Source organism: Melanerpes formicivorus, unplaced genomic scaffold (genome assembly GCF_026170545.1).
Source record: "Melanerpes formicivorus ecotype bairdi unplaced genomic scaffold, bMelFor1.0.p_v2 SCAF_29, whole genome shotgun sequence".
Lineage (NCBI taxonomy): Eukaryota > Metazoa > Chordata > Aves > Piciformes > Picidae > Melanerpes > Melanerpes formicivorus.
Window position 1 is genome coordinate 9467167 of NW_027142381.1, and position 24921 is coordinate 9492087.

At 63.9% G+C, this 24921-nt stretch overlaps 1 protein-coding gene across 2 annotated transcripts; it reads right to left on the reverse strand.

The window, feature by feature from the left end:
• Nucleotides 1-1244: 1244 nt before the first annotated feature.
• Nucleotides 1245-24921, reverse strand: CUEDC1 (CUE domain containing 1). Of its 2 annotated transcripts, none has more exons than XM_068154947.1 (11): nucleotides 24839-24921; nucleotides 11644-12083; nucleotides 11116-11243; nucleotides 9651-9777; nucleotides 8568-8751; nucleotides 4896-4979; nucleotides 4316-4405; nucleotides 3559-3652; nucleotides 2748-2806; nucleotides 2189-2259; nucleotides 1245-1934 (listed from the first exon to the last, which is right to left on the reverse strand). In XM_068154947.1, exons 2-10 carry the CDS (start codon nucleotides 11926-11928, stop codon nucleotides 2192-2194), a joined length of 1119 nt encoding a protein of 372 aa, XP_068011048.1. In that variant the 5' UTR covers nucleotides 11929-12083; nucleotides 24839-24921; the 3' UTR covers nucleotides 1245-1934; nucleotides 2189-2191. The 2 variants fall into 2 exon arrangements, with proteins under 2 accessions (XP_068011048.1, XP_068011047.1); XM_068154946.1 differs by lacking the exon at nucleotides 24839-24921 and adding an exon at nucleotides 22898-23392.

Consider the following 24921-nt stretch of genomic DNA (forward strand, 5'->3'; position numbering starts at 1 on the left):
ACAGCAGCCTCAGACCCCCCAGAGCAGCCTCAGACCCCTCACAGCAGCCTCAGACCCCCCAGAGCAGCCCCAGACGCCCCAGAGCAGCCTCAGACCCCTCACCAGCAGCCTCAAACCCCTCACAGCAGCCTCAGACACCCCAGAGCAGCCCCAGACCCCCCAGAGCAGCCCCAGACCCCTCACAGCAGCCCCAGACTCCCCAGAGCAGCCCCAGACCCCCCAGAGCAGCCCCAGACCCCTCACAGCAGCCCCAGACCCCCCAGAGCAGCCCCAGAGCAGCCCCAGACCCCTCACAGCAGCCCCAGACACTCGGAGCAGCCCCAGGCTGGCGCAGGGCTCCGGTGGCTGCCGGCAGCGCCACGCCGCAGGTGCAGCAGCTGCAGCTCCCCGGGAGAGGCTCCTGGCGTCCACTTCAAAGGCAGGCAGGCAGGCTCCGGGCGGGACTGCAGCTCAGGCTGCCGGCAGGCAGCATCTGCAGTGTGGGCTTTTGTTAGCAAACCCCGCGGAGAGGCAGGGCAAACAGGCGGCTGTGTGTTTGATGGCTGCGGGCTCCGCGTCTGCCGCCTTCGCAGCTCCCATCTTGCCACATTCCTACTCCTCGCAGGAGCCAGCAGAGCCGAGCAGGCACCGTCTAGAGCCACCTCCTGCATTTAGCAGGCAGCAGATGACGAGGATGAAGGAGGAGACGCTGTGCTGGCGGCAGCGGCTCCTGCCTTCACACCCCTCACTCCTTCCTCACCCAGGGGAGGAGCTGCTTTGTGTCTTCTCAGCCTGGCAGCACCACCAAAAGATGCCACGGTGCCTGCCAGCCCCCCAGCCCCCTGCCACGCTCCCCAGGGTGGGCATGGGGAAGGGTGCTGTGGGCTGGCCCCAGCCCTGCAGCGAAGCCAGGAGCAGCCCCAAGCCCTTTGTGCAACCTCTCTGTGCCCAAGGCCCCTCCAGCAGCCTCAGCTGCCAGCCCCTCGGCGTGGGCTCTGCCTCTCACAGCGTCACAGAGCGCAGCAGCTTGGAAGGGACCCTCCAAGGGCATCTTGCCCAACCCCCTGCAGTCAGCAGGGAGACCTCCAGCTGGATCAGGTGGCTCAGCTGGAGATGGCAAGGGGCATCCCCAGAGCTGCTGAGCGCCCTGCCCAGCAGTCAGGCTCAGCACCACGCCGTGCCCTGCTCCGGGGCAGGCAGCGCCACAGCGATGCCAGCGCAGCCCTTGGCGCTGCCCTGCAGACAGCAGCCCCACTGCAAGGCAGTTTTAGCAATGCCAAAGGCAAAGGTTTAATCCAAGTGAAAGGCCCTGGCAAAAGAGGCCTCTCCTCTTACAAACAATTCTGTTCTCCATTACCTGACCTGAGCCTCTGCTCCTTACTCCTAGCAACAGCAGACAGCAGCTGTTAGGCTCTCTCTCAGGTGGTTGCTTTGTGTCCTGTGTGCACAGAGCAAAGTTCCATCAGATCCTACAGGGATATGCCCAGGAGCCAAGCAGACCCCACAGCTGGACACTTCCTCCTCAGCACAGCTGATTCCCACTCCTCCTTGCACTGCTCCTCGGGACCAAGCGAGCAGGCTGGACGCTGCTCCTCCCCAGTCTGAGCTCCTCCACTGCAGCTCCTCCACAGCAGCTCCTCCCCAGTCTGAGCTCCTCCACAGCAGCTCTTCCACTGCAGCTCCTCCCCAGCAGCTGCCAGCTTCTGTTATTGTTATTTGTTCCTTTTGTTTTGCTTTCCTTTTTGGCTGATTTGCTCCCTGGAAGTTGTTTCCAAGCCGCTGGTGAGCAGCCCTGGTGCCTCACTTCAGCCCTGGTGCTGCAGGGAGTGCAGCAGCCGAGGGGAGCAGCCAGACCTCTGGGCTGTTGTCAGGTGGTTTTTTTCTTCCTCTTTCAGCTATCCTCCTGTGGAGCCTTGAGCAGGTCCTGTGCCAGCACCACACCCCAGCACTGGGCCCTGGAGGGGGGGAAGAACAGCATGTGCTCAGCCTCTCCTGTGCTGTGGCCAGTACCAGCCCCTGGCCCAGCAGTGCCCCCAGGGCTGTGCCCAGCTGCAGCCCCCACAGCCACCCACGGGGCCTGTCCCCACCCAGACACGCTCGGGACCCGACCCAGAGCACCCAGCTCCCTCCTCCAGCCAGGACAGATGGACAGACAGCACCGTTCAGATGCTCACCAGGAGGCACTCACTCATCCCCAGGGGCCTCTCACCATTTACTGCCCTTCCTTTGGCACCTCCTCCTCCTCCCGGAGCTGCTGCCTCCGCGCCTGGAAGTCTTCGTCTGGAAGGCAGAGGCAGGCAGGGGCTGCTGGGGGCTGCAGCCACCTCCATGCCTGGGCAGCAGCCACCTCCATTCCTGGGCTGCAGCCACCTCCATGCCTGGGCTGCAGCCACCTCTATGCCTGGGCTGCAGCCACCTCCATGCCTGGGCAGCAGCCACCTCTATGCCAGGGCTGCAGCCATCACGCTGTGGTCCCAGCCCCAGCAAGATGCTGCAGCAGGGAGGGCACCAGCCCCTGCCCTGGGGCAGGGATTTCCTCACCCAGACCATTCCCAGGGACTGGGACACAGGGACTCTGCCAGAGCACACCCAAAGGAGGCTTTGGCCCAGGGAGGCATTTCTGCCACATGCTTGCACCTGAGTCAGCCTTGGGCTGGCACAATCCCCCTGCACAGCATAGCCCAGCATGGCACAGTGGGGCCCAGCATGCCCAGTGTGGCCCAGCATGGCACAGCATGCCCAGTGGGGCCCAGTGTGGCATTTCTTACCACATGAATGTCCTTCGACATCATCGAGAAGGTTTGCTGTGGAAGCTGCTGTCCCCATCCTGTGCCCCCACTAAGGAAAACCAATTGTGTACTGGCACATGGTGCCCCAGCCCCTGCCCAGCTCATGGCCCCCCCAGCCCCTGCCCAGCTCATGGCCCCCCCAGCCCCTCCCCAGCTCATGGCCCAGCCACCAGAGGCAGCCTGCAGGCTCTGGCCAGACTGTGGTCCTGGGGAGTCCCCAGGAGACCCTGCATGAGGTCACTCTGACAGCCCCAGCCCCCCTGCAGCCCCCAGCCCCCCTCAGGATAGAGCTGGTGCTTCAGCCCCCTGCAGCCCCCAGCCCCAGGATACAGCCCCCTGCAGCCCCCAGCCCCAGGATACAGCCCCCTGCAGCCCCCTGCAGCCCCCAGCCCCAGGATACAGCCCCCTGCAGCCCCCAGCCCCAGGATACAGCCCCCTGCAGCCCCCGGCCCCAGGATACAGCCCCCTGCAGCCCCCGGCCCCAGGATACAGCCCCCTGCAGCCCCCAGCCCCAGGATACAGCCCCCTGCAGCCCCCTGCAGCCCCCAGCCCCAGGATACAGCCCCCTGCAGCCCCCAGCCCCAGGATACAGCCCCCTGCAGCCCCCAGCCCCAGGACACAGCCCCCTGCAGCCCCCTGCAGCCCCCAGCCCCAGGATACAGCCCCCTGCAGCCCCCTGCAGCCCCCAGCCCCAGGATACAGCCCCCTGCAGCCCCCAGCCCCAGGATACAGCCCCCTGCAGCCCCCAGCCCCAGGATACAGCCCCCTGCAGCCCCCAGCCCCAGGATACAGCTGGTGCTTCAGCAGCTGCTTCCGTTTGGGTTTCCTCATCTTGGTCTTCTCGGAGAAGGCTCTGGCGAGCTCGAACAGCTTCTTGCGCGTGGCTGGAAGGAAGCACCCAGCTGAGGCTCTCTCCCACAGCTGCCCAGGGTGATGGGGAGGAGATGGCCAGAGCCAGCACGGCAGGGGCCCCTGGGGTGCTGCCCTGGGCCTGCCTGGGCACCCAGGGACTGCCCCCAGCGGCCAGGCGCCGCGGACCAGGTCCCGTGGCCAGCAGGGCCGCGCTGGAGCCGGGCAGAAGGTGCTGATGGTTTTGTCCTTTCACTGGGGACCAACCCACACCTCCTCAGTGTCCCAGCTGGCTGCAGCCCAGCTCCAGCTGCCCAAAGCCCTCGCTCTGCTTCGCGTGTGGCACAGGAGCTCCCTGCCACGGCAAGGGCCAGGAGGAGAGCACTGCAGGGCAGGGATGCACGGGCACAGGACTGTCAGATGCAGATGGAAACTCAACCACAAAGTGCCACCAGGCAGCCTGAGCACAATGTGCCATGGCCCCTGCCATGCACGCTAGGTGCCAGCCCTCTGCATGACTGCTGGGGTGCTGGGGACAGATGTGCCCAGCTGCCAAGAGAGGGGGCAGGAAACGCCCACAGCCAGGGGCCGGCAGGCCTGTGTGTCCCAGCCCGTGTGGAGCCAGCACAGGTCAGCAGGGTGATGCCACCAGCTCCTCCCCTGCCCACCCTGCTGCCACCCCCCAGTGCCAGACTCACACTTCCCCATGTGCTTCAGTTTGTCTCTGAATAAGGCATCGTCAGACACAGCACCGCCGGCCTCGCTGCTGCCAGAGGGCACTGCCTCACCTGCGGGGCACACCGCTGGTCAGGCACAAAGCAGCTCCCTCACCCCGTGCCAGCACTGCACAGCACAGCCCTGCCACGAGCACAGCTGGGCAGGAGCAGGCAGGACAAGGGCACTGGCATGCCAGGGCTGGCTCCAGCCAGGACCCTTTGTAGATCTCACCCCTGAGACTGTGGGCACCGAGATGCTGGCTCGCAGCACACCCAGGGCCTGCTCACCTTCAGCTGCCTGCCAGTGGGCATGGGGCAGGCAGTGGCTTAATCCCACCCCCAGCAACCACTGCAGAGCAGGAGCCCTCCCTCTGTGCTGCCCCAGAGACAGCAGCCCCCAGTCACCCCAGGCACTAATTGCACCCCAGGCTGGAAGAGGATCACCTGTGCATCCCCCACCCTCACTCAACCACTTCTGTCTGCCCTCCTCAAGCTCCAGTCCATTCCCTCTGCTCCTATCCCCACAAGCCCTGGGGGTGCCCCTGTGCAGCTCACAAGTTACCTGCTGACAGGGAGGAGCAGCCCAGGTCGTTGCTGGCAGCAGCATTGCTCGACTTGGATTTTTTGGACTCGTATTTCAATCGATCTGAAACACAAAGGCCCAGAGTGCAGCTCACCAGCCAGCCCTGGAGGCAGCACACGTGGCTCCATCCCCCCATCCCCTCCCAGGCTGCAGGCAGCTGGGGCTCTGTTCAGCACGGTGACCACAAGCACTTTGGTGGCAGCCCACAGCCTCCTCTCACCGCAGCAGAGGAACCGCCAGCACGCAGCAAGCACAGCAGTGGTTTGCCAGCTGTGGCAGCTGGGGGGGAGCCCTGCAGCCAGGGTGCTGCCAGGACCCTGCAAACCACCAGAGAGACGTCTGAGGGAGATGGGCCCTCAAGCTGGGGGCTGGGAGCTGGTGGCAGCATGAGAGGGGAAATGCAGCTCTCTGCTCAGTAGCAGCAAAACCATCGACACCCCAGAGCCCTCCCAGGGTGCAGGAAGGAGCAATCACCACGAGTGCTCTCCTGCTCAGGCCCTGGGGGCAGCACACAGCCAGGCAGTGCACACAGCCAGGCAGTGCACACCACACAGCCAGGCAGTGCACACCACACAGCCAGGCAGTGCACACCAGCCAGGCAGTGCACACCAACCAGGCAGTGCACACCACACAGCCAGGCAGTGCACACAGCCAGGCAGTGCACACCACACAGCCAGGCAGTGCACACAGCCAGGCAGTGCACACCAACCAGGCAGTGCACACAGCCAGGCAGTGCACACCACACAGCCAGGCAGTGCACACCACACAGCCAGGCAGTGCACACAGCCAGGCAGTGCACACAGCCAGGCAGTGCACACCAACCAGGCAGTGCACACCAGCCAGGCAGTGCACACCAACCAGGCAGTGCACACCACACAGCCAGGCAGTGCACAGAGCCAGGCAGTGCACACCACACAGCCAGGCAGTGCACACCAGCCAGGCAGTGCACACCACACAGCCAGGCAGTGCACACCACACAGCCAGGCAGTGCACAGAGCCAGGCAGTGCACACCACACAGCCAGGCAGTGCACACCAGCCAGGCAGTGCACACCACACAGCCAGGCAGTGCACACCACACAGCCAGGCAGTGCACACAGCCAGGCAGTGCACACCACACAGCCAGGCAGTGCACACAGCCAGGCAGTGCACACAGCCAGGCAGTGCACACCACACAGCCAGGCAGTGCACACCAGCCAGGCAGTGCACACCACACAGCCAGGCAGTGCACACAGCCAGGCAGTGCACACCACACAGCCAGGCAGTGCACACAGCCAGGCAGTGCACACAGCCAGGCAGTGCACACCACACAGCCAGGCAGTGCACACAGCCAGGCAGTGCACACCAACCAGGCAGTGCACACCACACAGCCAGGCAGTGCACACAGCCAGGCAGTGCACACCACACAGCCAGGCAGTGCACACCAACCAGGCAGTGCACACCAACCAGGCAGTGCACACCACACAGCCAGGCAGTGCACACCACACAGCCAGGCAGTGCACACCAGCCAGGCAGTGCACACCAACCAGGCAGTGCACACCACACAGCCAGGCAGTGCACACCAGCCAGGCAGTGCACACCAACCAGGCAGTGCACACCAACCAGGCAGTGCACACAGCCAGGCAGTGCACACCACACAGCCAGGCAGTGCACACAGCCAGGCAGTGCACACCACACAGCCAGGCAGTGCACAGAGCCAGGCAGTGCACAGAGCCAGGCAGTGCACACCACACAGCCAGGCAGTGCACACCAACCAGGCAGTGCACACCACACAGCCAGGCAGTGCACACCAACCAGGCAGTGCACACAGCCAGGCAGTGCACACCACACAGCCAGGCAGTGCACACCACACAGCCAGGCAGTGCACACCAACCAGGCAGTGCACACCACACAGCCAGGCAGTGCACACAGCCAGGCAGTGCACACCACACAGCCAGGCAGTGCACAGAGCCAGGCAGTGCACACAGCCAGGCAGTGCACACCACACAGCCAGGCAGTGCACACCAGCCAGGCAGTGCACACCACACAGCCAGGCAGTGCACACAGCCAGGCAGTGCACACCACACAGCCAGGCAGTGCACACAGCCAGGCAGTGCACACAGCCAGGCAGTGCACACCACACAGCCAGGCAGTGCACACAGCCAGGCAGTGCACACCAACCAGGCAGTGCACACCACACAGCCAGGCAGTGCACACAGCCAGGCAGTGCACACCACACAGCCAGGCAGTGCACAGAGCCAGGCAGTGCACACCACACAGCCAGGCAGTGCACACCACACAGCCAGGCAGTGCACACCAGCCAGGCAGTGCACACCAACCAGGCAGTGCACACCACACAGCCAGGCAGTGCACACCACACAGCCAGGCAGTGCACACCAGCCAGGCAGTGCACACCAACCAGGCAGTGCACACCACACAGCCAGGCAGTGCACACCAGCCAGGCAGTGCACACCAACCAGGCAGTGCACACCAACCAGGCAGTGCACACAGCCAGGCAGTGCACACCACACAGCCAGGCAGTGCACACAGCCAGGCAGTGCACACCACACAGCCAGGCAGTGCACAGAGCCAGGCAGTGCACAGAGCCAGGCAGTGCACACCACACAGCCAGGCAGTGCACACCAACCAGGCAGTGCACACCACACAGCCAGGCAGGGCACACCAACCAGGCAGTGCACACAGCCAGGCAGTGCACACCACACAGCCAGGCAGTGCACACCACACAGCCAGGCAGTGCACACCAACCAGGCAGTGCACACCACACAGCCAGGCAGTGCACACAGCCAGGCAGTGCACACAGCCAGGCAGTGCACACCACACAGCCAGGCAGTGCACAGAGCCAGGCAGTGCACACCAACCAGGCAGTGCACACCACACAGCCAGGCAGTGCACACCAACCAGGCAGTGCACACCACACAGCCAGGCAGTGCACACCACACAGCCAGGCAGTGCACACCAACCAGGCAGTGCACACAGCCAGGCAGTGCACACCACACAGCCAGGCAGTGCACACCAGCCAGGCAGTGCACACCAACCAGGCAGTGCACACCACACAGCCAGGCAGTGCACAGAGCCAGGCAGTGCACACCACACAGCCAGGCAGTGCACACCAGCCAGGCAGTGCACACCACACAGCCAGGCAGTGCACAGAGCCAGGCAGTGCACACAGCCAGGCAGTGCACACCACACAGCCAGGCAGTGCACAGAGCCAGGCAGTGCACACAGCCAGGCAGTGCACACCACACAGCCAGGCAGTGCACACAGCCAGGCAGTGCACATCAGCCAGGCAGTGCACACAGCCAGGCAGTGCACACCAACCAGGCAGTGCACACCACACAGCCAGGCAGTGCACACCACACAGCCAGGCAGTGCACACAGCTAGGCTGGGCTCCCAGGGCACCTCCAAGGCTCTGGGCTTTGCCAGAGACACCGCAGGGAGGTGGTCAGGGGAGCAAGGCCTCGTTGCAGAGAGCTGAGCAGCAGGAGCAGGAGCCTGGTGAGCAGCTCAGTGCTCGGTGTCAGCAGGTCAGACCACCACCAGCCTGGCAGCATCTTGTGCTGGCCCTGCTTTGGCACCAGCCAGCTGCCTTGGGCAGGGCAATGCTGCCAGCACCGCGGGGGGGGCACAGGCTGGAGGCAGAGGCACTGCTCACCTCTCTCCAGGGCAAGGAGGAAGTCCCTGTTCCTCTGGAGCTCCTTCATGAACTCCTCGTTCTGCAGGCAGAGTGCAATCCGCTCGTCCTCCAGGTACTGCTTCCAGCGCCGCTCCTGCTCCAGGCAGCCCTGGCCCCGTGCGGGCAGCCCCCGTGGCGCCCCCTGCCGGCAGCTGTGGGAGCCCTGGGCGGGAGCAAGCACGGCAGAGGTCAGCGGTGGTCTCGGCGCCTGTGCTGGTGCAGCCAGGAGGCTCCCTGCAGCAGCATCTCTGCCTGAGCTTGGCCTTTTGCTCCCCCAGGACACCACTGCACCCCCAGGCCTGACAGCCACCAACTGCTGCTCCCCAGGAGGGTTCCTCCATCCCAGTGCCCAACAGCACAGGGCACCGTACTCCCAGCCTGGGCTGCTGCAAAGGGACCACTGCCTCTGCCTGGTGAGAAGTAGGGGACTGAGAGGAGACTTCACTGCCCTCTAGAACTACCTCAGTGCAGGCTGGAGTGGGGTGGGGGCTGCTCTCTTCTGCCAAGAAACAAGGGAGAGGATGAGAGACAACAGCACCTTTATGAGCTGGCTCTTGTGTCGGCAGAGGCCAAGGGAGCAGCGTGCCCAGAGCGGAGCCAGGTGCCCAGCACAGCCTGGTGCTGGGGCTGCTGGCTCCCCATGGGCTACAGCCAGGGGGCAGAAAGGCACCCACACCTGAAACTGCCACAAAGCACAGGGGGACTCTGATGTCCCAGGGGCAGGTCCCCTGCTTTGCACTGGGTTTTCCAGTCAAGCTCCCCTGCAGCAGCCCCTGGGTGCCCTGGCAGTGCCAGTCTGCCCAGGACGGTGTGCTGGCCCTGCTGCTCCAGCAGGAAAGGCTCCCACACCACTTTAGGTGCTCAGTGCCGGTGGCATTTCTGGCACTAACTGCTGGGCTAAGGCAAGGAGAACACCAAAGCCTTGCTCACACCTCGCTCACCTCAGTCTGGCCTCAAACAAGAGGAGCTCCCAGGCCGCCGGCTCAGGGTGGCTGAGGCCTGGGGCTGGTGCTGCCCACACCATGGAGCTGGGCACAGGCTGGAAGGGGCAGCAAGCCTCACCTGTGTGCCCGCGGTCTGCTGGGGCAGGATGCGGAGGAAGTCCTCGGGGAGGCTGCCCAGGAGCGGAGGGTTCCAGTTCCTGTAGCGCCTGGGCCCCGGGGTGCTGCCAGGCCCTGGCACGTCCGCCCTGGGGGGCAAGCACAGACAGCACCTTGGCAAGGGAGAACCCCCAGGTGCAACAGCTGGCAGGACAGCAGCAAACAGCCTCAGCTTGTGCCAGGGGAGGTTCAGCTTGGATGCTAGGAACAATTTCTCCCCAGCAAGGGCTCTCAGGCACTGGCACAGGCTGCCCAGGGAGGGGGCGGAGTGCCCACCCCTGGAGGTGCCCAGAAGCCCTGTGGCTGTGGTGCTGAGGGACATGGCTCAGTGACAGGGGCTCAGCAGCAGTGGTGGCACTGTGAGCTCTGGGTGAGTGCTTGGGCTTGGTGATCTCAGAGGTCTCTTCCACCCTCAGCAGTTCTGTGATTCTATGCCTGCCACATCAGCAGGGCACAGGGCCTGGCCTGGCAGCTCCTCTGGTGGTCCTGGGAGCCAAGAAACCACAGCACAGCTCCCAGACCCACAGAGACAGCATGGACCCTCAAGAGCAAAAGGCTTTCCTTGCCAGTGTGAGATCTTTGGGAGCTGCTTTTCAAGCCCTGCCATGCAGCTGCTCAGCCTGGAGTTCCCTTCCTGCCCTTTTGCTCAGGCTCCCAGAAACCAGCCCCATGGGAGCTCTGCCACGGCAGGGCTGTGCCTCTGAGCCTGCTGAACACCTCTCAGCAGAAGTCACACCAGCCTGCACAGCCAGCAGTGCCTTCAGCCAGGGGGCTGGCACAGACAGGGCCTCGCTGCCAGTGCTGCCTTCCCTGCCAGCCCCAAGCCTGGGGGTGGTGCTGCTGGGGCACAGCTCTGAGGGGCCAGGGAGCCCTGGGGTCAAGTCAGAGGAAGCTGAGGTCCAGGCTGTGTGGGGCTCTGGCTGCCCAGCACCTGGTGTTTGTGAGCAGAGCCCAGCCCCAGGAGCTGCTGTTTGCCATTCCAGGAGCCGCAGCAGCTCCTCAGGCACTTCAGCTGTTGGCTTTCCAGGGCCCCCCAGGGCCCCCCAGCCAGCTGTGAGCTTCACTCATCTCCCCCAGCCCCAGCGAGCTGACGCCAGAGGCCCCTTGCTGTGGCACAGCAGGACCTGCCCTGGGCGCTGGTAGCTGCTGGGCAGCAGGAGCAGCAGGCAGAGTGCTGGGGGCTCACCTGGGCTGGGGACTGGGGTCTCACCTGGATGGGGGGACAGGGACTCACCTGGGCTGGGGACTGGGGGCTCACCTGGATGGGGGGACAGGGACTCACCTGGGCTGGGGGGACAGGGGCTCACCTGGGTGGGGGACTGGGGGCTCACCTGGGCTGGGGACAGGGTCTCACCTGGGTGGGGGGACAGGGGCTCACCTGGGCTGGGGGGACAGGGGCTCACCTGGATGGGGGACTGGGGGCTCACCTGGGCGGGGGGGTGGGCGGCGCACGGGGGCAGCGGCTGCCCAGGGCCTGGCTCTCATAGGCAGGAGGGGAGTAGACAGGAGGGGGCTCCTCATCCGAGCTGTCCGGCTCCAGGGTCCGCTCCAGGATCTGCAGGGCAAGAGGAGGGGCTGAGGGGGACCTGGAAGGGACCGTTTGAGGTCATCCAGATGTGCCCCCTGCAGCCAGCAGGGACATCCCCAACCCCAGCAGGCTGCTCAGAGCCCCAAACAACCTGACCTGAGTGGTTCCAGCCACAGGGCATCTCCCAGCTCCCCGGGCAGCCCGGGCCAGGCTCTCTCCACCCTCAGGGTCACACACTGCTGCCTCGGACCCTGTCTCCACCTCCCCTCTCCAGCGCCATGGTCACACTCGGGTCTCTGCCCGCCCGCAGCAGGCAGGCAGCACCAAGCCCAGGCAGAAACGCGGCAGGGTGAGAGCCCCCTGCCCGCTCAGCAGGCACGGCGGTCCCCCGTGGGGACCCCCACCCGCAGCCACAGGCTGGGGCTACCTCCGGGGGGATGCTGTCCTCAGAGTCGGAGCTGTCGTCGCCGCCGCTGCCCTCCAGGTTCATCTGCAGCAGCTGGTCAATGGTGGCGTCCACGGCGCCGTTGTTGGCCCGCAGCACGCACTCGATGATGTCGTAGTCCATGCTGGGGAACATGGTCTTGAAGTCCTCCATGGCCTGGTTGAACTCCAGGCGCCGGACCTGCCTGCTGGGGCGGCTGTTGTTGAGCTCCTGCGCGGCGGAGGCTCCGCGGGCGCCGCCGCTGCTCCGCCGGAACAGGCTGGTCATGGCTGGCACGGGGCGCGGTGCCCGCGGGCACGGCCCGCCGCCTGCCCACGCCGCTCACGGGGCAGCGCCCCGGCCGCCCCCGGGCAGCATGGGGCACACCGCCCGCGGCCGCGGGGCCGCGCCTCAGCCCCCGGCGCGCCGCAGCATCCTGCCACCTGCGGAGGAGAGACGCGGCCGTCACCCGCGGGCACGGCCTGGAACAGCTCTGGTCAGGACAGGCTGAGAGCCCTGGGGATGATGAGCCTGGAGAGGAGCAGCCTGAGAGGGCATCTGAGCAATGAGGGGTGGGGGGCAAGAAGGGGCCAGGCTCTGTTCAGTGGTGCCCTGTGACAGCACAAGGAGCAGTGGACACAAACTGGCACCCAGGAGGTTCCACCCCAGCGTGAGGAGAAACCTCTTTGGTGTGAGGCTGCTGAGCCCTGGAGCAGGCTGCCCACAGAGGCTGTGGAGTCTCCTTCTGTGGAGAGCTTCCAGCCCCACCTGGCTGTGTTCCTGTGTGCCCTGCCCTGGGCGACCCTGCTCTGGCAGGGGGCTTGGCCTCAGTGATCTCTGGAGGTCCCTTCCAGCCCTTAGCCTCCTGTGACTGGTCCTATGACAGATGCTCCACCTCCACAGGGGACATTCATCTCGGTCTGACCCATCCAGCCCCGTCCCCAAGGACCAGCCCATGCCTGCAGCACGGCTGGGCACAGCACGGCTGGGATGTGCCGTGCCAGGGGCTGCCCAAACCAAACACAAGGTAAGAGAAAGGGGATGAATTCCACGGGCCCAGAGGGCTCCCAGGTCCAACATTTCCAGGTTTTGACATCTATTTATAAGCAGAGGAAAAACCTCTCTTCAAATAAAGCCTGGTGCTGGCCCCGAGAGTGTGAGAGCAGGGGGCTGAGGCACTGCAGCAGAGCCCCTTGGGAAAGCACCAAATCCAAGATTAACATTCACTGGAAAACCATAAACAGATTACACAGCTCCTGCCTCTCCTGGGCAAAGGCAGGGCCGAAGGCAGGCCTGGATTAACTCCACTGCTGAAACAGAATTACCCCAGGAAACACTTCTGAGCCATAATATCATTTTCAAAGGCTGTTTTCCCCCAGCAGCAGACAGAGAGCTCAGAGCTCTCCCTGGAATGGTGTTTCCATGCAGAAGGTGCCAAGCACATTTCTGAGTCGAGCAGGCTCTAATCAGATTCAAAGCCATTAAGCAGAGCAGTCACCTCTGAAGGTCACCCAGGCTGTCCCCTGCCCGTGGCCAGGCCATGTGTGGCAGCCACGTCCCTGCTGCCCGCCTGGCCTCGGCTCCCGGCTCCCAGCCCCGCGCTGCACCGAGGCCCTCCCAGAGGCTGCTGAGGGCAAAACCCTCTTGCAAAGAGTGGCTCTGACCCTGGGAGGAGGTTTGTCAGGGTGGTGTTGGTTAACCTCCTGTGTTGTCCCCAGGGACAGCCCTGCCCTGGCTCAGCACCTGCAGCCATCACTGGCCTGGTGAGGGCATTCCTGCCCTCTGCTCTGCCCAGACCCCACCTGCATGCAGCACTGCCTCCAGTTCTGGTGTCTCCAGCACAGGAAGGACCTGGAGCTGCTGGAGAGAGTCCAGAGGAGGCCATGAAGATGATCAGAAAGAGGGCTGGAGAACCTCCCTATGGAGACAGGCTGAGAGAGCTGGGGCTGTTCAGCCTGGAGAAGGCTCCAGGGAGACCTTAGAGCTGCATTTCAGTATCTGAAGAGGCAGTGGAAGGCTCTGGTCAGGAGATGAACTGAATGAGGGATGGGGACAAGATGTTGATGTGCCAGAAAGCCTCTGCTGCACATCTGGCTTCTAATAACCCTGAGGGACTGTGCTGTAGGCACCTTCCCAGCCCCAAGGTACATCTGGAGGCTGCTGGGCTCCAGGGCTTGCTGTGAAGGGTGTTTGGCACAACCGAGGTGCAGGTGGTGGCCCTGGCACAGCCCAGGGCAGCTCTGTGTGCCCCATGCCCAAACACCACTGTGGGCTGAGGCAGTGAAACACTGACAACACAGCCTTTCAAACCCGGTTTGAGAAGTCACTGAACCCCAGAATGCCAGGGTGGAAGGGACCCCAAGGGCCATCTGGTCCAACCTGCCTGGGTGAGAGTGGAGCTGAGTGGCCCAGCAGCCTGGCCAGCCCTGCTGCTAATCCAGAGGATTGCAAAGCAGCAGTGCAGCAGGAGTTAAAATCCAGAGAGAGGAAGTCATGCCATTGGCAGGGGCTGATCCAGAGCACAGACTGCTGGCTGTCTGCTCCCCAGCTCCTGCCTGTCCACATCAGCACCGTCAGCTGCTCAGTGGGGAGGGCAGCAGGACCCCCAGCCCCCCACGTTTCTGGCCCTTACTTCTGTGCTAGCAGTCAGGGGCTGGGAGGATGCCAAGGGAAGCAAAATGCTTCAGACTTCCCAAAAAGGAAAGGAGAAAGCTGGTGCCCAAGTGCCAGCCCAGGCGTGAGCACAGGGCACAGGCTGCTCGCCTGGAGCCCCAGCTGCAGACAGGGGCTGTGGTGACTCACTGAGCTGCTGCCTGATCAACTTTCTGCCTCCCTTAAAATAGTTTCTGCTCTGCTGTGCCACAGAGAGCTCCTGAATGCTGTGATTCATTCAGCCAGCCCCGGGCACAGCCCTAATCCTTTGCCCTTCTGCTGCGCCCATGGCAGGAGGAGCTTAAAGGCTTTGCAGGCTCTGGGCACTCATGTCCCTGTGCTGTGGGTCACAGGGAGGTGGCAGCAGGGACACTGGTGAGGCTGGCACTGTCCCCATGTCCCTGCCAGCCCGAGGATAAAACCTCCCATCCCAGCAGTGCCCGCTCCTGGCTCACCCTGGGGACATGCTGACAGCTCCCAGCTCCAGGGTGGCTCTGGGCAGGAGCTCAGAGTGCAAGGTGTGGAGGAGGCTGCCTGCAGCTCAGCCATCCAGGAGCAGCTGGCCAGTCCCAGGGGGTGGCCAGTCCCAGGGGGTGGCCAGTCCCAGGGGGTGGCCAGAGCGGTAATGTCACGCTGGAAACAACAGCTGCTCAGCTCTGGGAGGAATGCAGCCCTGACAGAGGAACCAACAGCTGTAAGAGCAGGGGGACTGATCACTCACAGCCCTCCCAGCTCGGGGAAGAGCCTTGGCACCAAGTGCAAACACAAATATTCCCTTCCCCAGTGCCTGCTGCAGCTCAGACAACAGATGGGATTGCTCAAGCACTGCTCAGCCAGCCCAGCCCTTGCTCCCCTTGCCACGCTGCCTGTGGAGCTCAGCCCTGCAAACACAGCAGGGCCACAACACCCCACCTGCAGCCAGGACCTGGGGGTGACACCAGCCAGTGCCTGTTCCCCCAGCCCAGCACTCAGCCACTCTCCCAAGGACACCCACAGGAGGGCATCCATCAGTACCCAGGGCTGCAGTGACTGGGATGGGGGATGCAGGGCAGGAGTGCAGAAGGCATCTCCATGCAGGGAACTATCTGGAGACCAGGGCTGGCAGTGCCCCAGCTGCTGGAGGGAAGACTTGTGGAGGAAGTCTCCAAACTGGGGACATTAAACCAGAAACAGCAGCTTGGCCAGGGCAGGTCTGCTGAGCTCTGCCTGCAGCCAGGCCCCTGCACAGGGACTCCTGACACAGGAGCCAGCAGCCTGGGGAGGTGGCTGCTCAGCAGCTGCAGGTGTGGTGAGAGCAGGACTGAAACTGGGGTGAAAAGCAAATGATCAGGAACAAAACCCACTGCTGTGCCTAGGAGCAAACAAGCAGAGCACAGGCCAAGGATGTGCAGCAGGAGGCCTCAGCAGCCTCCCCAGAGTCCCCTCCTCAGCCCAGCCTGCCCCAGGGGATGTGCAGGGGGGCCACAGCCTGGGAAAACTGCTGCCAGCAAATCCTTTTTCATGGAAACAAATCAGCACCTGAGGATGCCCCCTGACGCTTGTTCCACCCCACCAGGGCTGGGGCTGGGCCCTCTTCCAAGTCAGAAGCAGTTGGTGAGCAGAGCAGAAGGGAGCCCTGAGCCCCTGCGCAGCTCCCACCTCTGCGGAGCAAAACTCCCCTCCCGGCTCCCAGAGCAGCCCTCAGAGCTGGAGGAGCAGCCAGGAGGGGACCAGGGAGAGCCATGGAGTGATCCCAGTCCCAGTGCAGGGCGCTGCCAGCATGACCTGAAGGTTTTACTGGGCAGCCCACGGCCAGACCTGCACTCTGAGAGGCACCACAAAGACATTGAAGGGAAGCAGCTGCTGCCGCGGGGCACCCATTGCTCACCCAGCCCTGGCCGTGCCACCTCCCAGACAGATTTATGAGCTCTCTGTGAGCCAGCCAGATGTCAGCCCTCCCCAGCACCCAGGCAGCTCAGAAACCAACACCACCCAGCTAAACCTTGGGGCTGACACTCAGCCAGGACAGCAAAACCAGGCAGGGCTCTGCTCCACACTCACCCAGAGCAGCGCCTGAAGCACCCTCCCGTGCCGGGGGGGCAGCAGTGGTGTGGGCAGCAGGAGCAGGGCAGGGATGGTGCCCCTGCACTGGGCACTGGTGAGGCCACATCTCAAATCCTGGATTCAGTTTTGGGCCCCTCACTTCAAGAAGGCATTGAGGGGCTGGAGTTTGTGCAGAGAAGGGCAACCAAGCTGGAGAAGGGTCTGGAGAAGAGGGCTGGGGAGGAGCAGCTGAGGGGGCTGGGGGTGTTCAGCCTGGAGGAGAGGAGGCTGAGGGAGACCTCCTTGCTCTCTACAGCTCCCTGAGAGGAGGCTGCAGCCAGGTGGGGTTGGTCTCTTCTCCCAGGTGATAGAAGGAGAGGAAATAGCCTGAAGCTGTGCCAGGTGAGGCTTAGGTTGGAGATTAGGAAGCATTTCTGTGCTGCAAGAGTGGTCAGGGACTGGCAGAGGCTGCCCAAGGAGCTAGTGGAGTCCCCATCCCTGGGGGTGTTCAAGAAACCTGTGGCCATGGCCCCTGGGGACAGGGTTTGAAGGCCATGGTGGTGCTGGGTCGATGGTTGGACTCAGTGACCTTGGAGGTCTCTTCCAACCCAAACAATTCAGTGATTCTATGCAGAGGGCTCACCAGGGCTGCCAGGGGCTGCCCAGCACGAGGGGTCCTGGCCCTGTGCTCACACTGGGATGCCCCCAGCCCTCTCTGCCAGGCAAGGGCAGAGGCACCCCCCTGCCCTTCAGCACTGAGCTAAGCCCCGTCTTTCACACCCCTCTGCCCCAGCCCCCCTCAGCCCAAGCTAAGGCCACCTGCGGGAGGAGGCTGCAGATCCCCATCGAGCAGCTGCCTGCCTCGGAGGCTGCCTCGCACTGCTCTCACCCAGAGGTAATTTGATCTCGGTAGGACGACATTCCTGAGATAGTTGAGGGAATTCAAACACGAAAGAAGGTTTCCAGGAAGGGATTAAACAAAAAAAAAGAGGAAAGAAAATAGGTCAAGCAAGTGTGAGCCATGAGAGCAACCCAGAGCCCTCCGTGGGGCTCAGCTCAGCCCTTCCCTCCCTCCTGTGCCCAGCGCCCAGCTCCTGCCTCTGGCTGCCCACAGTCACAGAACCTGAGGGGTTGGAAGGGACCTCCAGAGAGCATCCAGCCCAAGCCCCCTGCCAGAGCAGGGTCACCCAGGGCAGACACAGGAACACACCCAGGTGGGTTTGGAAAGTCTCCAGAGGAGGAGACTCCACAACCTCCCTGGGCAGCCTGCTCCAGGGCTCCAGCAGCTTCACACCAACCTCCTGGGGTCCAGCTCATACCAGCTGTTCCTTGGCCTGTCACTGGACACCACCCCAAAGAGCCTGGCCCCTGCATCCTGACACCCTGATAAGTACAGACATTGCTCAGATCCCTCTCAGCCTTCTCTCCAGACTGAACAGCCACAGGGCTCTCAATCTTCCTTCACAGCAGAGATGTTCCAGTCCCCAGTCATCCTTGCAGCCTCTTTTGGACTCTCTCCAGCAGATCCCTGTCCCTCTTGAATCAGTAAGCCCAAACCTGGACACAGCATTCCAGGTATGGTCTCAGCAGGGCAGAGTCTCCAGCCACAGGCACCCTGTGCCCACTGCTGTGCCCCCTGGCACTGGCTGCAGCTGCCACACGAAGCCCTCACACCTTGTGTCACAGCAGCCCTTCACCAAGCACTTGTCTCCTCCTCCCTCTGTGCTCCCAGCTCGGCACCAAAGCCCTGGGAAGCTGCAGGGAGTGAAGGAAACCAGGAATTCCTGCAGACAGGGGTGTGCAGCTCTGCCAGGCTGCAGCCGGGCAGGGCACACGGGAGGGGCACCCCCAGGCAGTTCTGGGGCTGGATTTGGTCAGCAGGCACCCAGTGGGGAGTGGGCAAAAGTGAAGCCAGGCTGGGGGCAAGGCTGGCCCCACTCCCCAGCTGATGAGTGTGGCTGAGGCTCTAAGGCCAATTTACCATCTCAGGTCAAGGGGCAAAGGATGGGAAAGAGAGAAAGAGCCTGAGCAGAGGCAGCCTCTCCCCTCCAGCTCTCTGCATAGCAGGAACACCCTGGCAATGGACTGGAACCCCAGCCCACAGCGCAGAGCATCGGTGCAGGATTTGGCCCTGGGCATCCTGTGAAGCCTGTCAGGGATGAGCAGGGACAGGCAGGGATGGGCAGGGATGGGCAGCACAGCCTAGGGCCAAGGCAGGTGAAGGCAGCACCGAGGTGCCAGCCAGCCACCAGCACCTCCAGCTGCTGCTCTCCTGCTGCCAGGGTTCCAGGGCCATGGCTTCATGAGCAAAGGGGGGGAAAACCCAACATATTGATTTGCCCGAGGCTGGGCAGAGCAGGAGCCCGCCCGAGTTTCCATGGAAACCAAAGGAGGCAAGGAAGCCTCTGCCGGGGAGCTGGCTGGGTGCATTATTCACCAGGACAGGGCCCTGGCCATCGAGGTCTGCTGAAAAGATTTAAAGGTGATCAGGCTGCTGGCAACCCCCTCCCTCAGGGCACTGAACCACAGCCAAGGAGGAGGAAAGCCCCTGGCCCACCCTGCTATGAGCCTGCTGAAACCCCTGCAGGACACAGGGGCAGCCTGTGTGGGATGGTCCTGCACCTGCATCACCCTGCCTGTGCCTCCAGAGGACAAGGGCAGAAAGCAGGACAACAGAAGATGCAGCAACAGGGAGACTGTGAAGAGCAGAGAGAATAAGCTGGTGAGGAAGAGAGCTGCAGGGTCCCAAGCTGTGCCCTGCCTGTGGTTTTGACTCCCACAACAACTTGACCAACAAGCAGGGGGGCAAAGCCTGCTGGGCTGCTCTCCTGCCCGGCCAGCTGGGAAGGGGAGAGGGACCATGTCCCAGCACAGCTTCTCCAGGGAAGCTGAGGGAGCCCTGGAGCCACCCCAGTGCCCCAGCACAAGGACATCCAACTGTTAGAGCAGGGCCAGAGCAGGCCATGGAGATGGTCAGAGCTGGAGCAGCTCCTCTGTGGGGACAGGCTGGGAGAGCTGGGGCTGTTCAGCCTGGAGAAGACAAGGCTCTGAGGAGAGCTTCTTGTGGCCTTCCAGTACCTGAAGGGAACTACAAGAAAGCTGAGGAGGAACTTTTTGAAAGGCCTTGTTCTGATCAGATGAGGAGCAGTGGCTCTGAGCTGGGAGAGGGGAGACTGGGACTGGGACTGACAGTGAGGGTGGGGAGACACTGGCACAGGCTGCCCAGGGAGGCTGTGGATGTCCCCTCCCTGGTGGTGCTCAAGGCCAGGCTGGATGAGGCCCTGAGCAGCCTGGGCTGGTGGAGGTGTCCCTGCCCATGGCAGGGGGCTGGAGCTGGATGATTTTTGAGGTCCCTTCCCACCCAAACCACTCTGTGCTCCTGTGGGCATTCGGGGTGCGGTCAAGCAGGAGCCCAGCCTGCCCTCCCAAACAGGACCCTTCACTTCTAGCTACATGGTGCAGCAGTGACACACAGCACAGAGCCAGCAGGAAGGCTCCTGTCCCATGCCCAGCTGCCACACACCAGCCACCCTGTGCTGCCAGCCATCCCTTGGCATGCACCAGAAGCCAGCGCTGCCACCCTGCCACAGGCAGGAGCCGGCCACAGCCCTGCTCAGCCCCACACTGCCAGCTGAGAGCCAGGGAAGAAAGAGCCTAATTAAGCTGCAGATGGAGGAGCTCCTTCTCTCCCTGCTTTATGAGTCACTAAGCCATATGGCTGATGCAAGCTGCCCAGCCAGCAGCCCGGGTGGCGTTGTCCTGGGACACAGTGCCACAGGGATCCATGCCTGGCTTTGGCCTCCCTGCACTGGGGACCTTGCTCAGCACAGCAGAACCTGCTTGGAAGGTGACACCTCAACAGGGACAGAGATTGCATTGGCACCAACAGGCAAGGCCCCTCCTGCCAGCCTCAGGAAGCCTCCATCCCTGGCACAACAAGGCCTGTGGTGGAGAGGAGAGCCCTCAAAAACCAAACCAGTGAGTTTGTGCTGCTCCCTCTGCTCCAGCACAGCTCCAGACAGAAACGACACAGGATCCTGACCCAGACTGCAACCCCACGATCCTGCAACCCCAGGCTGAGATGTTCCAGCCCCTGACCACTCTTGCAGCACAGAAAATCTTCCTCATCTCCCCCCCTGGTGCACCTTGAGGTAATTTCCTCTCCTCCTGTCACTTGTTGCTTGGGAGAAGGGACCAAGCCCCACCTGGCTGCAGCCTCCTCTCGGGGAGCAGTAGAGAGCAAGGAGCTCTGCCCTCAGCCTCCTCTTCTCCAGACTAAACCCCCTCAGCTCCCTCAGCATATTTCCCCCTGCTTCCCCATGCCAAGGGCCGTGGGCAGGCTCCAGTGCCAGCATCCTGATGTGCCCAGCTGTGTGCACCTTCCCTGGGAAGGCAGTGTGGGCAGGGGTGGATGAGCTGCCAGGCAGGAGGAAGAAATGCCCCTTCCAGGAGTCAGAGCTCACTGCCCAGCAGTGCAAGCAGACTGGGAACAGGGGAAAGCACCACTAGTGGGAATGGACCTCCCACACCACGCCAGGAAAGGACTAAAAGCCATCAGTGAATGCTTGGTTTGAGGCAGAACAGCCCAAGACTGGGCTCAGCTCCGTGCACAAATCTGCCCTTCCCCAGGCAGATTACTGCTGGGGGTGATGCCCTCCACGTGCCAGCCTCACCTCCCCAGCTCCTGGCTGCAGCTCCTCCAGCACACATGGGAACAGAAAACGTTATCACTTCCTCCCCGGGAGGAGAGCTGCTCAGATCCCCCCTTCACCTCCCCACTCTCCTCTCCAGCCTCATCATCCCCACTCCACCCAGGCAGGCTCCCCCGGGGACCCAAGGGAGGGCCAGAGCACCCTCTGCTCATCAATGCCACCCAGAAACGAAGACCTGAAGCCTTTGTGCTTCCTGCTGTGCTTTGGCCAGGGGGGTCCTTACAGGAGAGCCAGCAGCCTGCCTCCCCTCTGCCAGGCTCACACACCCTGGCTGCAGGGCATGAGACAGCTGCCCCCCAAACCGCACCCCACAAGAGCCAGGCAAGACCACGAGCCAGGGGGACAGGGAGCCGGGGGGACAGGGAGCCGGGGGCAGGCCAGAGCCCAGCCAGGCACAGGCACGGAGGGAGGGGACAGCTCCTGCAGGGCAGTCACAGAGTTTTAAGACACTTGTTTGTTTGTTTGTCACTGGGCAACCGAGAGGATGGAAAAAGCGATCCATGTGTCCCCTCTGAGTCACGGCTCAGCGCCGGCCGAGGAGCCCGCACCCCGGCACGCAGCAGGGCAAGGCACCCCCAAAAGCAGCTCACCCCAGCTCTTGCTGCCCTGATGCCTTCCCCAGCCCCGAGGCTGGGGTCACCAGCAGCCCGGGGGACATCGGTGGCCCAGGGACAACTTTCCTGTCCCTGGGGCAATTTGCATTTGTATTTGCATTTCCTAATTGCGCCTGCGGGTTTCCTGGGGCAGCGGCTGCCTTTGGTTTCCATGGCAGGTTTTGTGTGGACCCCGAGAACCGAGGGAGGCACAAAGGGGCCACAATGGACCTGCCACTCACCCGCATCAAAGGCGGCCGGCGGGGCGGGACACGGCATCGCGGCCGGGGGCACCGCGGCCGGGGGCACCGCAGCCCGCACCCCGCCAGCGCCGGGGCGGACGTGGGGAGTCCCCGGGACGGGGGATGAGGCTGGCTGCCGGCTGACCCCCGCGGGACAGCGGTGGTTTGGGCACTGCCGGAGCAGCGGTGGGGACTGGGGCTGCTCGATGCAGGAGCTGAGTCTCGGCCGCCGTGCCCCGGAGGTGGCAGCCGCCCCACGCCCATCGGAAGTGCTGCAGGAGCCGGACCCAGATGTTCCCTCTGTTCCCGCTTCCCGTTATTTTCAGCCAGCTTTCCATCCACCTCGGGTGGGTTTCTTTCCCCTTCCCACCTCCCCATCCCATGTAGGCACTATCGTGCCCGGCCAGCTCCTGCCGGAGCAGCCAAAGCCAGGACTGAAGCTTGGGGAAGAAACAGTCCCGGAGCCACTGCTGCAAGCCCAAGCCACCAAGAGGAGTCGAGGCTGCAGCCCCAAGGGAGATGCTGTCCCCCTGGGCACATCACAGGGACCCACTAGCACCTCACACACTGCGAGGGGCTCTGTGTCATCACTCCAAGCATCTTCCTTATTTTATAGCATACAATTTTTCATAGAATCACAGAAAGCTTTGGGTGGGAAGGGACCTTAAAGATCATCCAGTTCCAACCTCCCACCAGCCCAGGTTGCTCAAGGCCTCATCCAGCCTGGCCTTGGACACCTCCAGGCAGGGGACATCCACAGCCTCCCTGGGCAGCCTGTGCCAGTGTCTCCCCACCCTCACTGGCAAGAATCTCTTCCTCATCTCCAGTCTCAATCTGCCCTCCTCACGCTTCAATCCATTCCCTCTCACCCTCTATCACCCCAAGCCCTTATCAAAGTCCCTTCCCAGCTTTCTTGCAAGCCCCCTTCAGGTACTTAACTTGTTTCACCCCAGCTCTGACCATGAGCACCCCTCAAGCGCACCCAGAGGGTTACAGCAGCAGCCCCCTCCCCACAGGTCCCACCCTGAGATGTTACCCTCACAGCACAGCCCCTGGGCACAAAGGACCCTCCAGTTCCTCTCCTGGCTGTTCCCCTGGGCACGCCACCACCAGCAGTGTCCCTGCTGTATCTTTGCCCCCACAGAGGCTGTTGGTGCAGGAAGATAAGGACCCAGCCCTCCCTATCACGCCAGGAAGCTCTGCTGGCTTCTCACCCACTCTTATCAGCCCAGGGTTGATGGGGACAACGGTGCCCAGGCTGCCAGGATGGCAAAGTCTGCTCAGTCGTGCCACAGGTCTGGCCGTGGGAAGAGGTGAGGTGCAGAGTGCAGGTCAGAGGGCTTGGAAAGCTCTTCTCAATAAATGCTTACAAAGTCAAAACTTTCCTGGGAACTCTGCTCTGAGAACAGGAGCCTCTGACCCATCCTTGTCTGCCAAGGGTTTCCTTCAGAGGGTCTGGCACTGGGCAGGGGCTGCGGGCACCCAGGGATCGGCATGTAAGGCTCTGCCAGCATCGGGCACATCCTCACCGCAGCACAGACGCTGCCGGGGGGGCAGGCATCATGGCAGGGAAGGCCACGAGAGCTGGGTGCCCGATGCCAGGGAGCCACGAGACAAGCAGAGCCAGCAAGGGCACTCCTCTGTCCCGAGGACCACCTAAAGCTTTCCTCCAGCCCTGCCGGTGGCACCAGCCGACCTCCTCTCCCACAGCTCCCCTGGGGTCTCACTGTCCCAGTCCTGGGCTCCAGCTTCCACGGGAGACCCTGCTTAAAACCCACAACAACCTGCATGGCAGAGCAGCTGCTGCTGCAGCCTGTGTCGCTGAGCTGAAGGAGGAGGAAGAGGAGAGGAGGGCAGCCCCAGCAGCAGGCTCAGGGGTCAGCCCAGGACGGCAGCTTTCCCGGGTGGATTTCCTCAGCGCTCCGTCCCCCACGGCTGCTGTCGGCAGCAGGAGGTGTGAGGAGGAGCTGCAACTTCGCTGCTTTTTAAACAAATAATAAGAAGCAGCCTTCCCGAGCTGCCTGACGAGGCACAGAGCAGGGAGCGCTGCTTGGAGGCGAGACGGCACAGCCCGGGCAGCTCTCAAGCTCCTCTCCGTTGCCGTCTGCCCACAACCCTTCAGGGGCAGCTTCCGTGCCGGCCGGGGGTGAGGAGCAGCCCGGCAGGAGGATGCCCGCTGCCCTGCGGCTTTAGAGGGAGATGTGGCTGGGCACCTGTCCGGGGGTCCGCGAAGAGCCCCGATCCCCAGCGGTGCCCGCGGGTGCCTCGGCACGCCGGGGCCCTGACGCAGCTCCGCACCGAGCCGAGACCCGCGCCGGGAGGTGCCGGGGCTGGAGCGCACGGCGCGGCCCGGGGCAGCACAAGGGGACGAGTCCCGCCGCGGGAAGCCAGCGCCCAAACTTTGCCCTCGCACGGCCAGCTCCGCAGGGGCCACCCCCGGCCAGCGGCGATGCTCCGCGGGCGCTGCCCCACGGCCGCGCTCTGCCCCACGCGGGGACGGGCACCGGGGCGGGCGGCAGGGCACCGGGGCGGGCGGCAGGGCACCGGGGCGGGCGGCAGGGCACCGGGCACGGCCGCAGGGCACCGGGCACGGCCGCAGGGGCTCGCTGGGCGCTTGAGCAGCCAGGACGAGCGACGGGCAGGCCCCAGGCTGCCGGCTCCCAGCCCGGCTCCAGAGAGGGGCAGCCGGGCAGCCGCAACAGGCTCCGGGCCGGGCCGCAGCCGCCCCCGGGCGCCGGTGGAGGCCGAACCCCGGCACCCCCCCCCCCGCCCCGCCGGGGCTCCGCAGCGGCCCCAGCCCCAGCCCCGGGCTCGGCCGGGCTCAGCCCCCGGCTCGGCCGCGCAGCGCCGGCGCCGCCCCTCGCTCCCCGGCAGGGCCCTCCGCGCTCCGGGCCGCAGCCCGCGCAGGCCGGCAGGGACCGCAGGCACCGCCGGCACCGCCCGGCGCACAAAGAGCCCCGGCCCGGCCCCCCCTTACCGGCGGTCGGCGCCTCGCTGCGGGGGCGGCGGCAGGCAGCAGTCACGCCGGGAACCATGGAAGGGAGCCGGGACGGGAGGCGT

Bases quoted from the DNA above. Each gene is read 5' to 3' on its own strand.
- CUEDC1 (XM_068154947.1), bottom strand. From the start codon at position 11,928: ATGACCAGCCTGTTCCGGCGGAGCAGCGGCGGCGCCCGCGGAGCCTCC. The intron at 9,778-11,115 runs GTGAGCCCCCAG...CTTGCCCCCCAG, and splicing joins CCGCCCACCCCCCCGCCCAG to GGCGGACGTGCCAGGGCCTG. The intron at 2,807-3,558 runs GTATCCTGGGGC...GTGGGGGCACAG, and splicing joins CAGCTGCTGAAGCACCAGCT to GATGGGGACAGCAGCTTCCA.